The sequence below is a fragment of the Falco naumanni genome, chromosome 8, assembly GCF_017639655.2.
Source record: "Falco naumanni isolate bFalNau1 chromosome 8, bFalNau1.pat, whole genome shotgun sequence".
Classification (NCBI taxonomy): domain Eukaryota; kingdom Metazoa; phylum Chordata; class Aves; order Falconiformes; family Falconidae; genus Falco; species Falco naumanni.
This window is the reverse complement of record NC_054061.1, coordinates 39,444,120-39,456,269: the sequence shown is the minus strand read 5'-3', so window position 1 is coordinate 39,456,269 and position 12,150 is coordinate 39,444,120. Positions and strand designations below refer to the sequence as shown.

Sequence of the window (12,150 nt, the reverse complement as noted above, 5' to 3'; positions counted from 1 at the left end):
AGACCAAACAGGTACAAATCCGATCCAGTCTTTTACAGGGGGTGGGGTGGGGGTGTTGGGTGGGTATCCAGTCCCCAATACAGCAGCATCCCACCAGCGTGCCCCCATGGCCCCATTTCTCTGTGCGTGTGTGTGTGCAGGGGGGGCTCCGGCACCAAGCATGGGGTGCTGGAGAAGAGCCCCTTGCCTGGAGGTAGTGCTGCCCCCCCCCTCCCCTTGCTGGCTCCATCCCAGCCCCTGCCCCCAAAGGAGATGCACGGCACTGGGGGCTGGCAGGGGAAGGGGGGGGCTCCCTGAGTGCTGGCTGGGGGGAAGCAATGTCTGTGTGAATTGGAGGCTCCCACAAAAACGGGGCTGAGTGGGTTAGGAAAAGCCCTTGGTGCCATCCCTACAGTCCCAGCAGTGGGGTGGGGGGCTACAGACACCCAGAAGGGGCATCGAGGTGCTTCCACGTGGTAGCTGGTGACCCCCAAGTCTGGGGGAGCAAAGGCAGGGATCACTTATGGGGTGCCCACGGAGGGGGGTGCCCATGGGGTGGGGGTGTGCACTCCGCTCCCTCCCCAACTCAGCACCCCAGGAGGGAGATATACAGCAAATCAAACCACACAGTCTTCAGGCCCCCTGTGTCCAAGCAGCACCCGGCCCCATGGAAAGATGGGGGGGTGGGTCTAGGTGGCTTTGTAGAGGTCCTTGCGCTGCCGCACCTCCTTGAGGACACGGGCACGGAAGGCGTCAGGGTGCTCCCCCCTGCCCTGCCGCAGCCCCAGTGCCGCCTGCAGCTCCGGCCGGTGGGTCCGCAGGAAGGGGTTGTAGGTCTGCTCCTCCCCCAGCGTGGAGGGGCACTGTGGGGGCAGCCGCTCAGACCCCTGCCAGAGCGTGGGACCCCCTCCCCAACACCACCTTCCCCTACGCACCCTACCATGCAGGGGGTGCTGGGGTGCAGCATTCCAGCCAAGGGATGGGGAATCCCGCAAGGTGCTGGGGTGTGGGGGCTGCAGCTAGGGGACCCCTCCAGCCTCACCGTGCTCCTCTTCTCCTGACGCTGCTGCATTGCCCACCGCAGCTTCTGCTCCAGCGCGGGGTTGTCCAGCTCCAGGAGGCTGGCGAAGGTCAGGCACTCCAGCGCGTACTCATGGCCTGTGGACCCCTGTACCCTTTAGCATTGCTCCTGTCTGGCATCCCAGCTTGGCAGCAGGGGCTGGGGGGGACGCTGACAGCTCTGCTTCACTGCTGGGGACACTCACCCGGCCACAGCAGTGTGTCCTCACCCAAGCCCACAGCCACGTCCAGGGAGGCCAGCATGGTCTCAGGGGAGCCCTCAAACAGCCTGCCTGGACCACCACACAACCACCTGTCATGGGGAGGGGATTGGGGAGGTCCCCCCAAGCCCTTCCCAGGGCAGGACTGATCCCCCCGGCCCAGCCACCCAGGTCTGGGGTTGGGCACACTCACCACAGCCAGCAAGGAAGAGGAGGTCCCCAGAGAAGAGGCAGGGGGGGCCGCCGAAGGGCCCGCCATCCAGCACGTACACCATATGGCCCACAGTGTGGCCAGGCGTGGTGAGCGCCTCAAAGGTCAGGCAGCCCACGCTCACCTTCTCCCGGTCTGCAAGTGGGCTGCACCGGGCACAGGGTGCATGGTCAGGGTGCCCCCCGCCCCAGCACCTCAAAACACCCACCTCCCCATACAACCCTTTCCTGGTGCACTAGTGTCATAAGTGTGCCAGGTCTCTGCCCATGAAGACAATGTGGTACTACAGGGACTGGTGTGTGGGTGAAGCAGACAATGGTGATTGGGCTGACACACACTCCCCCAAAATTACAGGGGTGCTGTGGGGGATGTGGGGTGCAGGACTTACTTGGTGAGCTCTGGGATGGCATCGAGGGCGCTGCCATATACCTTGCAGGATCCATGCTGCTGGCAGAGTGCTGCATTACCCCCACTGTGGTCCCTGCAGACAGGGAGATCAGCGCCCCTAAATGTGCTGCCCCCCATATTCCCCCACCCCTTGCAACCTGGGGGGTAGGGCTGGGGGCTGCCTCAGCTCGGGCACCCTCCACAGCAGCCACCAACGCCCTCAGGGCCCCCTCTTGCCCCTTACCAGTGTTTGTGGGTACAGAATATGGCCTCCAGCATCACCCCCTCTTCTTCAATGGCAGCCTGGGAATGGGGGGAGAACAGACAGACAGATCTTGGGGGGACACAGACCCTTAACCCTCCCCTAGCTCCCCAGAGACTGAACAAGCCCTGCCACCCTCCAACCTTGTCCCAGGCACTAAAGGCTGAAGATTAGGGACAGATGTTCCCCCAAAAAAAGCCAGAGATGCCAACCCTCACCTGGGGACACCCGAACACTGGGTTGGGGGGGCTGTGGGGGTCTCACCTGCACAGCCAGCGGGTCTGAGGGGTCGACGACAGCCGCCCGGCCAGAGCCAGTGTCAATGACCAGGTAGCTGTAGTTGTTGGAGAGCACGGGAATGGGTAGGATTTTCAACCCTGGGGGTGAAGGAGATGAATAGATAGATGGAGAGGCAGACAGACATCAGGGCATGACGCCCCTGCCCAGAAAAGGGGAGGACAGGCCAAACTCCCCACACCTTAAATCAAATTCTCAGTTAAACATGCTTTGGGCAATTTGGCAATGGCAACCCCTCTCCACCCTGAAGTGCCAGGGCGGGGGGACACGACGGGGTCACGGCAGTGGTGGGGCTTGCCAGGACTCACCAGGGAAGCGGCAGGGCTGGGGCACAGAGTGGCCATGTGGGTACCGCTCCCGGGCCTTCTTCACCTGCCGCTGGTAGAAGAGGTAGCCCAGCCGTGTGCGGGCGTACAGGCTGTACCTGGGGAGGGCAGACACCGCCTGGCGTTAACCCCGGCCCCTCCAAGGAGTCCAGCTGCGGGGGGAGCTGCTGCCAGGGCCATGACCCCCACAGGGCACACATACGAGGTCACCTTCCCATGCGCGGGGGCTGAAGGTGGCATCCGTTCCCCCTCCCCTGTCCCTGATCTACAGCAAGGGCAGAATCAGTTCCTCAGGCATGTCCCCCCAGCTGCTCTGGGCAGCAAGGGCCAGGGGCGACATCACCGCGGGGGTGTCCGTCACTTTGTCCAGGAGGGCTCTGCTCGCTAGGAAGGGCTGGAGCCTCAGGGATTTGCCTGCAGCAGCACTCTGACAGCCAGGCATCCCCGGGTGTGTTGTGCGGTGTGTCCCCTTCCTTGCCAGAAGGGCCATGCCCAGGGCTGACCCTGCTCTGAGGGCTGGCCCTGGGTGCCACAGCCCTGGGAAAAAGGGAAGCAGGAGCCAAAGTGGTTGGGGAAAAGGGAAGCGACAAATGCCCCATGGCATGTGCCATGCAGGGGTGCAACGGATGCAGGCTGGGGGTCCAGGGGGACCCCTGTTTATACAGCAGCGTTTTGGGCTGGGGCTGGGGACCAGTGCCAAGAAGGACATGCAAAGCCCGGGCTGTAAAGCCCATCTCTGGGCCAAGGGCATCCCCCTGGGTGGTTACACCCTCCGCACTGGCACCAGCGGGTACATGGCAGGAGGGATCCTGGCAGAAGCTGGGGGTCTCCTGCATCTAGGGGGTGGTAGGAGCCCGAAGCCGGGCAGTGGGCGCTCCTGCAGCACCGGGCAGCAGGGCCACGGCTGGGCACCGGGGTGGGTTAATGATCAGACCCGAGGAAAGGAGCGTCAGAGACGAGGGTGACCGCCACCGTGCTCGGAGAGCCGGTGGGTGATTCCCGGCCCCGCAAAGCCCCCCCGTAGCCTGGCTGACACCGCCTGCCCTCGCCCCGCCGACCTGGGCGGGCTGAGCACCCGTGGAGGGCTGGCCGGCTGCACACCCCCAGCCCCAGCCCGGCCTCCCGATGCCAGCGGGGCCGGGGCACGCCGGGCTGGCCCCGCTGGCATCGCCGGGGAGCTCTGCACAAGCAGCGGAGAACGGGCCCTTCCTGCCGCAGGCAGAACAAAGGCGGGCGGCGGTGGCTCCCTCCCGGCGGGGCGCACCGGCGGACACTCACCCCACGCGGAACAGCAGCGGGCCGGCCAGGGCCATGAGGGCGGCAGCGGCGCGGCGGGCCAGGCGGCGGAGGGGCAGGTAGCGGCGCAGGCAGGCGGCCCCCAGCCCGCGGGCACCGGCCACCGCCACCCGCAGCGCGGCCCCGCCATCGCCCGGGTGCCGCCCCCCGCGCCCCGCGGCCATGCCGCCCCGCCCCGCCTCCCCGCGCGTCACGCCACCGCCCCCCGCCGCCGCGCCCGCCGCGCCCCCTGCTGGTCACGCTGCGTCACTGCCGCGGGGACCGGGGAGGGGGGACACACCGGCCGCGTCACCGGCAGAGAGAGGAGGGGATTCCCCTCTCCCCAGCGCCGCAAAAGGTGTCCCCCCAGTGACGTCACTGAGCGGAGAAGGGGGTCCCTAAGTGACGTCAGGGCCGGCAGGAGGGAGGGCGCGGGCGGGGCGGCTGGCGCCCCGTTCGGCGGGCGGGGGTCGAGGGGGTCGGTCCCAGGCAGCAACAGGAGGGGAGCGCCCCCCGCCCGGCCTCCGCGGCACCCCGGGGCGCAGCGGCGCGGAGTCGCCGCAGGGGGGCGCGGCGGGCGGTGCCTTCCCCCGCCCCGTCCGCCCCGTCCCGGCTCGTCGCGGCCACAGCCCAGCGGAGCAGCGCGCAGCAGGTAGGGCGGCCCGGCCCCGCTCCGCTCCCCCCCGCCATTCCCGGTTCCCAGGTAGGGCCGCTGGCACGGGTGGGGCACGGAGACCCCCGTCCCCCACCCCGCGGTTCCTCTCGTTCCCCCGGCTCCCCCCCGGCCCGGTTCCGGCCGCCTTTGCCCCCCCCCACCCCCCTGTCCCGGCCCCCTCCGGGCCCGCAGCCGGTGCGGGGGGGTGTCCCAGCGCCGCACCGAGCGTCCCGGCGGGCGGCGGGGACCGGGCGAGGGTGGGAGGCTGGTCCCTGAACGGCGGGAACGCGCTGCGACCCCCCCAGCCCCGTCCCCGGGGCGGGTGGGGCACTTCGGGGCGAGGTGCGGCGCGGCGGGTGGGCGCGGGGACGGGGTGGGACCCCGCGGGCATGGACGCGGGGGGACGGGACCCCCACGGGCGGGATCTGATGCCGTTTTCCAGACCCCACGGGATCGCGGAGGGGCGCGGTGTGGGGTGGTTCGGGGCGGGACAGGGGTGGCAGCGCCCTTTGTGCCGTGCAGGGTGTCCCCCACGGAGCCCGTGGTGGTGGCACGGGTCGGTGCCCGGCAGGGTGCGGCGTGGCACCGTGGGGGGTGCGTGGGGACCGGCTGTGGACGGTGTGAGGGCTCCTGGCGTGGGGCACTGGGGGGCACCGCCGTCCCCCGCGGAGGCGGGCAGTGGGCGCGGACAGAGGCGCGGTGGCGATGCTGAGCTCCTGCAAACTCGTGTCGTGTGAGCGGGGGGGGGGGGGGGGGGGGGCGCACCGACCCCCCCGGCGTGAGCCCTGCCGAGCTGAGCTGGGCCGGGCCGGGCCAAGTTGTGCTGTGCTCTGTTGGGCCGTGCCGTACGGAGTTGTGCTGTACTGAGCCGTGCCGTGCTGTCCCAGGCCGTGCCGTCCCAGGGCGTGCCGTGCTGTCCCAGGCTGTGCCATCCCGGGCTGTGCTGTCCCAAGCCGTGCCTTCCCAAGCTGTGCCATACTGGTGGGAGCTTCCAGGCTCTTCTGAGAAATCAAATGCTTTCCCAGGCAGCCTCACTGTGGGGAGCCATGGGGAAAGCGGGGAGCCCTGGCCGCCCCCTCCCCTGCCCCCCCCCCGATCCCGCTAATCCCCCCCCAAGGTGGCCCTTGGTGCCCCAGGGTCCCCGCAGAGCTGGTGGCAGGAGCCTGAGCCTGGCAGGAAGGCCAAGGCAGCCAGCGGAGACGCTGCCTGATGGGGCTGTGCTGGGGGTGACACCCGCCTGCACCCCTGGTCCCCACCACGTGTGCCTTATCTGTGCTGAGTCACAGTGCCAGTGCAGAACAGCACCCTGTCCCCGGGGACAACACGTCATGCCAGGGCCACTGAGCTGGTGACCTCTGCTTTTGGGGCTGTGCGGTGCTGTAGCCCCGGGAGGGTGCAGGGTGCTGCCTGCCTCTCTGGGTGCGGCGGCCACAGGGACCCATCAGGCTGGTTCCTTCCCTGTTCCCAAGGCTACCCCAGTGGCGTGGGGACAGGGGGGACTGGGGCAACTGGCAGACCCTGGCCACAGGTTGCTGGCCATGGGCATAGGGTAGGACGCCTCCAGGGTGGGACCTGCACAGTGACCACGTGCTGGCCAGGTGAGTCCCGCTTTCCCTAGGTGCCTGGGTTCTCTCCTAGGGACTCTGGTTCCCCTTAACCAGGTGCCAGCCACAGGGGTTTTCCTGGGGTCAGGCTCCTATTTTGGGCCCTTCCCAGGCGCTACAGATGAAGCAGTGCTGGGGGGCACCGGCTGTTTTTTGGGAAACCGCAGAACAGTGGAAGTGAAACTTCCTGGTCAGGTGGTCAGTGCCATGCTGGTTATTTTCAGCACCGCCATCATCGTGATGGCAGAAGGGCGGCACAGCCGTGACAGCTCTGCTGTGGCTGGGACAGACGGTGGGAAGGATGGAGGGATGGACCCTGAGCTGCTCCCCCTGGTCTGGCATGGCTGGCTCGGGTGTGCCCCCCTGCTCCGCCACCCGCCCAGCCCAGCCATGGGAAGCACTGACGTCATGCTGGAGGAAGCACCCAGTCGTCTCCCAGCCCACTCCCAGTGGAGTCCAGTCCTGGTTCCTTCCCAGGGATGGTCCTGGGGTCACGTCACTGTTACAGGCAGAGGGGACGTGGCGGGTTCTGGCATCTGCCTGGGGCTTGGGGTGGGCATCCGCCAGTGGCAGTGCCGGGGGTGGCAGACGGGTAAAGGCCTGGCACTGGCTCCTGGCAGTGCCGTTGTTTTCCTGGCCTTGGAGATCCTGTCTTCTTCCTCTTTCTCCCTCTCCTCCTCCTCCAAGGGCTAATCCCAGCAGCTGGCCTTGGGCCCAGGCTGGCTGCTCATGGCTGCCGGGGGCTCTGCAAGGGGGCCCAGTGCAGCTGGCGTGGAGAGTTCAGCTTCAGGGGGGTCCTGGCTCCCCTCCCTGGGGACGTGTCCACCTCCATCTGAGGTGACGCGGGTGGCAGTTGTCCCTATAACTCCCTGGGGGGACTCAGGAGTTCCGGAGCCCCTGCGTGACCCACTGGGCTGCTGGGTGGGGGGCACCCCCAAAATGGAGGGGTGGGCAGTGGGGGATCTGCGTGGGTCAGCGATGGCGGGGTGGGCTGCAGAGCCCAGAGGGGTCATATCCTCACCGGAGAGGTCATGTCCCTGCTACAGCTTGAGTCAGTTCGTGGCCTTGCCCTGCCGGTGGCTGGCTACTGACGCAGGACTCAGGGCACAGGAATGCTGGTGGCCCCAGCTGGCCAAATGTCCCTTGTGTCTCACTGACCTGCTGGCATTGGGGCCAGCTTGTCATTAGTTAGAAGCTGCTATTAAAGTGGGAGGCGGAGGTTTTGTGGCTCCACTGTCCCTTGTGTCCCTGCACTTGCAGCTTCACTTGACGGGGATGCGTACTGCCCAGGGAGGGGGACCTGCACTGACACCCCCCTCCCCACCACCTTCTCTCGCCTCCAGGTGCCTGTGGGAGACTGGGAGCCAGCATGGCGCAGCCCAACGCACCCCCTCCCTACGATGACAAGAACCCCCTCTACCCCCCACCACCAGGGGGGTACCCCCAGCCCTCCCACTACACTGGGGGGTACCCGCAGCCTGGGGGATACCCTGCAGCAGGAGGGTATGCACAGCCAGGGGGGTACCCTGCAGCAGGGGGGTATGCACAGCCAGGGGGGTACCCCCAGCCGGGGATGGCCATGCCCACCATGCCTATTCGGTTTGGTAAGTGGGGGCAGCTTGGGTATTTTTTGGGGGGGCACTAGAAACAGGGATGCTATGGGGGAGCTGTGCAGCCCACCCTGGTGCTGAGGGGTGTCCCCCACTGCAGGCGACAGTGGCATCGGGGATGATTCCCCCTTCCAATCGGTTGACTGGGATGACAAGAAAGTCCGGCACACCTTCATCCGCAAGGTGAGTCCTGGGGAGCTGGGGACACCCGTCAGGGTGGGGGGGTGCCTGTCAGGGTGGGGGGCTGGGTGCTCACCGCCCTGTCTCTTGCAGGTCTACGCTATCATCTCCCTGCAGCTGCTGGTGACGGTGGGGATCATTGCCGTGTTCACCTTTGTGTGAGTGGAAGGTCCTTCCTTAGCTTTGCCCCCAAAAAGGGAGAGCCTGGCCCCATGTCCCCTGGGGTGGGGTTCTGGGGGGACAGTAGTTGCTGTCCCCCTTCCCTCATGCTCGTCTCTCCCATCCCACAGCTCCCCTGTCCGCTCCTTTGTCCAGAGGAACGTTGCCATCTACTATGCCTCGTAGTGAGTAGGGGGTCTGCCAGCTCCTGCCCCCTCTGGGGTGCCATCTGTTAGCTGGCACCCCACAATCACAGACTCCCAGCCCAGGAGGGGTCCTGGTGGGTGGTCAGAGGGCTGACCCCTGCCATCTCTCTCTGCAGTGGTGTGTTCCTGGTGACCTACCTGGTGCTGGCCTGCTGCCAGGGTCCCCGGTGAGTTGCTGGTGGCTGGGACCCCTGGGGTTGGGGGTGTCCCATGGCATACCCACACAGTGGATACGGGGGGTGTCTCCAGGTCGTCAGGAGGGGGTGTCCCTGCCTGGCGCTGCCCCTGAGGCATGAGGATCAGGGGGACGTAATGTGGCCCCTGTCACCAGCTCACCTCTCTCACCTTGTTTCATCCCCAGGAGACGCTTCCCCTGGAACATCATCCTGCTGAGCATCTTCGTGAGTGGGCTGGGGCTGGCAGGAGGGGCCTGGGGGTGCCCCCGTGGCATCCCAGCTCCCCAGGCGGGCTGGGAGGGACAGGGGGGTGCATGGGCAGGTGGGGGGCAGCCAGGAACTGCTGGCCACCATGGTGCCGCTCAGTCTGCTGAGCCCACCCTTCTCTCTTCTCCCACAGACGCTGGCCATGGGGCTGATGACAGGCACGATCGCCAGGTACGCCCCGGGGATGCTGCAGTGACAGGAACTGGGGCCCTCCTGTCCTGGCCATGCAGCTGGCTCAAATGAGAGGTTGCCAGGAGCTGGGGGACATTCTGGTCCCCTGGGCTTGGGGATGGAGGGGCCCCTATCCAGGATCAGGGCTGGGGGGGGGTGTCACCAACACCCCCCTGGCAGGAGGATGCCTAAGTGTGGGGTGACTCTGGTGTCCCCTCCATCTGCAGCATGTACCGAACCAATGCCGTCCTGATCGCCATGCTCATCACTGCCATTGTGGCCATCATTGTCACCATCTTCTGCTTCCAGACCAAGGCAAGTAGGGGGATGTGCCCTGCCCTGTGGAGGTCCAGGCGCAGGGAGGTGGGTGGTAGGGACACCTGGGCTCTCCTGTGACATATGTGTCCCCCTGCCCCGGCAGGTTGATTTTACATCATGTCCTGGGCTCTTCTGCGTGCTGGGCATCGTGGTCATGGTGACTGGGATTGTCACAGCCATCGTCCTCTCCTTCAAATATGTGAGTGGGGAGGACAGAGGGGCTGTGGTGCCACAGGTGTCCCCAGGGGTGGTATGGGCAGGGGGGGTTGGGTGGTCCTTCTTTGCCAGGAAGCAGGGTGTGGTGCTGGCAGTTTGCCTGCAGGGAGAGGGTGCGTCGGCATCAGCGGCAGCTCCTCGGTAGCCAGGTGCGGGCAGGACCTGCCCTGCCTTGTCTGCTGCGTGCCAGCAACCTGGCTCACCCTGCCCATGTCCCCTTCCCTGCGCAGGTGCCCTGGCTCCATATGCTGTACGCGGCCATTGGTGCCATTGCCTTCACCCTGGTGAGTTGATGGCTGGGATGGGCAGAGGGTATCAGGTAAGGACTGGGTAGGGGGGAATCCCCCTGCCTTGGTTCCTGTCTTGAGACACCCTCTGCCCCCCCAGTTCCTTGCCTATGACACCCAACTTGTGCTGGGGAACAGGAAGAACACACTGAGCCCTGAGGAGTATGTCTACGGTGCCCTCACTATCTACACTGACATCATCTACATCTTCACGTTCCTCCTGCAGATCGTGGGCCGGGATTAGCCCTGGGACCACTCCTGTCAACCCCCACTACCCCTCACCCCTCCTCTGGCCTCTGTACAGAATATGGCCACTTCCCATGACTCCTAATGCTTTAGCATCCCTACCCGTAGGCTGCTAAGGAAACTGCTTCCCTTGATCGCCCTGCCACAAGCCTCCAAGGGCGGTGGGGGAGACTGGCTGCCAGTGTTTAGGCAATGCCCAGCCTCAGCACTGCTTGCTGAGGCCCTGCTGGCAGTGCCAGGCTGGCAGTGGACTGCCACAGTCCTGCTGGGGTGTGGGGAACTGACAGTGTCCGCTGGGATTGTATTGGGATTTTTTTGACAGAGCCCAGTTGGTGTCACCACTTGGTGCCTTAAACACTGCTCTGGCCATGCCCCCCTCCCCGTGCTGTGGCAGTGCCTAGCGTGGGCAGGGGGCAGCTGGGACACCCGTGGAGGGACTCGTGGCAGAGCTCACGTTGCAGATGCCCTGGAGCCACGGACATGGGCAAAGTTGCACTTGCTAAATAAAACACTTTAATTTTCCAGACAGTCCCAGTCTTACTGGTGTGGCGACTCCCCCGAAAAACCTGTGGGCAGCCTCAGTGGAGGCTGTGGTGTGGGGCAGTGCAAACCCAACTTTGGGGCGGAAAAAAACAAGGTCAAGCTGCTCCAGGCCTGGCCTCCCTCCCCTGCCTGTACCCGTCTGCCCTTGTGGGCAGAACCTTGGTGGCAGAGGAGCTGGGCCCCTGCGCTGTGGGGGCAGGCTGAGCACTGAGGGAGTGACGGCAGCGGCACCAAGTTGTTCCATCACTGAGGATGAGGTTTATTTGTCCCTACCCAGCCCCACACCCAGCCTGCTGGGTCGACAGGGAGGGCAGATGCCAGTGCTTCATGTCACACGAGGCTGACATCCCCTCAAGGTATCACAGGTGCCAGGCTGGGGGCAGGGGCAACCTGGCTATGCTCCCCTGGCCACCCTCTTGTATCGCTCTGTTTCGTACTCGCCCTGGTTGGCTTCCATCATCTTTTGGCGGATTTTGAGCTGCTCCAGACGTTTTTTGTCCACTTCGCGCTTGGCCAGGAGGAAGAGGATGATGCCAGAGGGCAATCCGATGGCCCTGCAGGACAGCCAGTAGGCAGGAGATGGAGGGAGCTGCTGGGGAAACAAGGGCTCTGTGCCACCCTAGAGTGGCATGGACACCCCCCTGCTTGGCACTGCAGCCGTCTGGGGCCCCCTTGGTCCCAAACCAGACCCCAGAGAATAGTGGAGCCTCCCTGTGCTGAGCCTCTCCCGCTGCCCAAACCACTCACCAGGCCACCCCCACTGGCTTCATTGGGTTCTTGGCCTTGCGTGTGGGGATGTACTCCACCCCCTCGGGGAGCCTGCTACGGCCAGGCTCCGGGCTGGCCTGTGGCCCCACTAGCCGGTGGCAGCTCTGCCTGAACAGCCGTGTGCCCGGAGGTGCCAGCGACGCCCAAGGCCTGGAAGGACCCGCTGCTGGTCCTACCGCCACCAGCAGCCCTGTGGGGAGAGAGGTGTTAGTGAGGGGCAGCCATGGGGCAGCCTGTAGGGGGCGCAGCCCAGGCTGCCTGAGGCTCCTGCCCTGCCCCCGCCTCTGCCCCGTCCTAGCCTCTTTCGTGCCCCCGCGGCGGGGGGGCGGGGCTAGAGCCGCGCTGGGTGGGGGCAAGGCTGAGGGGCGGAGCCACGCGCGGGGGGCGGGACCGCAGGGCCTCTCCTCAGGCGGGCGGGGCGGGGCCGGCCCTGGGGGCGCCCCGAGGCTGTGCGCCGGGGGCCGCGGGGCCGTGCCTTGAGGGTGGTGGCGAGATGCTCCCGGGGCCCCAACCGCGCTCCGCCCCCCCGCGCTCCGCCCGCCGTTACCCCGCAGTCCGCCGAGCAACGCCGCCATGGCGGGTCGGGCAGGCGCGCGGCCCCTGCGCTGCATGCCGGGAGCTGGCGCCCGCGCGCCGGGCTGCCGGGGGGCGGAGCTGCCCGGGCGGCGCGCGGGAAACTACAGCTCCCAGAGCACACCGCGTGGGGCGGGGGCGGGCTACCCGGCTG

At 66.5% G+C, this 12,150-nt stretch overlaps 2 protein-coding genes across 6 annotated transcripts; one reads left to right on the top strand and one right to left on the bottom strand.

Moving 5' to 3' along the window:
- Positions 1 to 25: 25 nt before the first annotated feature.
- PNKD (PNKD metallo-beta-lactamase domain containing) lies at positions 26 to 12,066 on the bottom strand. 2 transcript variants are annotated; one of them, XM_040604373.1, is made up of 10 exons: positions 11,971 to 12,066; positions 11,403 to 11,613; positions 2,725 to 2,840; positions 2,384 to 2,496; positions 2,102 to 2,160; positions 1,859 to 1,951; positions 1,453 to 1,616; positions 1,245 to 1,331; positions 1,022 to 1,137; positions 26 to 842 (listed from the first exon to the last, which is right to left on the bottom strand). In XM_040604373.1, exons 1-10 carry the CDS (start codon positions 12,032 to 12,034, stop codon positions 669 to 671), a joined length of 1,197 nt encoding a protein of 398 aa, XP_040460307.1. In that variant the 5' UTR covers positions 12,035 to 12,066; the 3' UTR covers positions 26 to 668. The 2 variants fall into 2 exon arrangements, with proteins under 2 accessions (XP_040460307.1, XP_040460306.1); XM_040604372.1 differs by lacking the exons at positions 11,403 to 11,613; positions 11,971 to 12,066 and adding an exon at positions 4,021 to 4,202.
- TMBIM1 (transmembrane BAX inhibitor motif containing 1) lies at positions 3,431 to 10,636 on the top strand. Of its 4 annotated transcripts, none has more exons than XM_040604367.1 (12): positions 3,431 to 3,532; positions 7,620 to 7,880; positions 7,987 to 8,069; positions 8,160 to 8,224; positions 8,357 to 8,410; positions 8,548 to 8,598; positions 8,793 to 8,832; positions 9,008 to 9,045; positions 9,273 to 9,360; positions 9,467 to 9,562; positions 9,810 to 9,863; positions 9,967 to 10,636. In XM_040604367.1, exons 2-12 carry the CDS (start codon positions 7,646 to 7,648, stop codon positions 10,108 to 10,110), a joined length of 948 nt encoding a protein of 315 aa, XP_040460301.1. In that variant the 5' UTR covers positions 3,431 to 3,532; positions 7,620 to 7,645; the 3' UTR covers positions 10,111 to 10,636. The 4 variants fall into 4 exon arrangements, with proteins under 4 accessions (XP_040460301.1, XP_040460302.1, XP_040460304.1 ...); XM_040604368.1 differs by lacking the exon at positions 3,431 to 3,532 and adding an exon at positions 4,501 to 4,669; XM_040604370.1 differs by lacking the exon at positions 3,431 to 3,532 and adding an exon at positions 4,501 to 4,720.
- Positions 12,067 to 12,150: the final 84 nt, after the last annotated feature.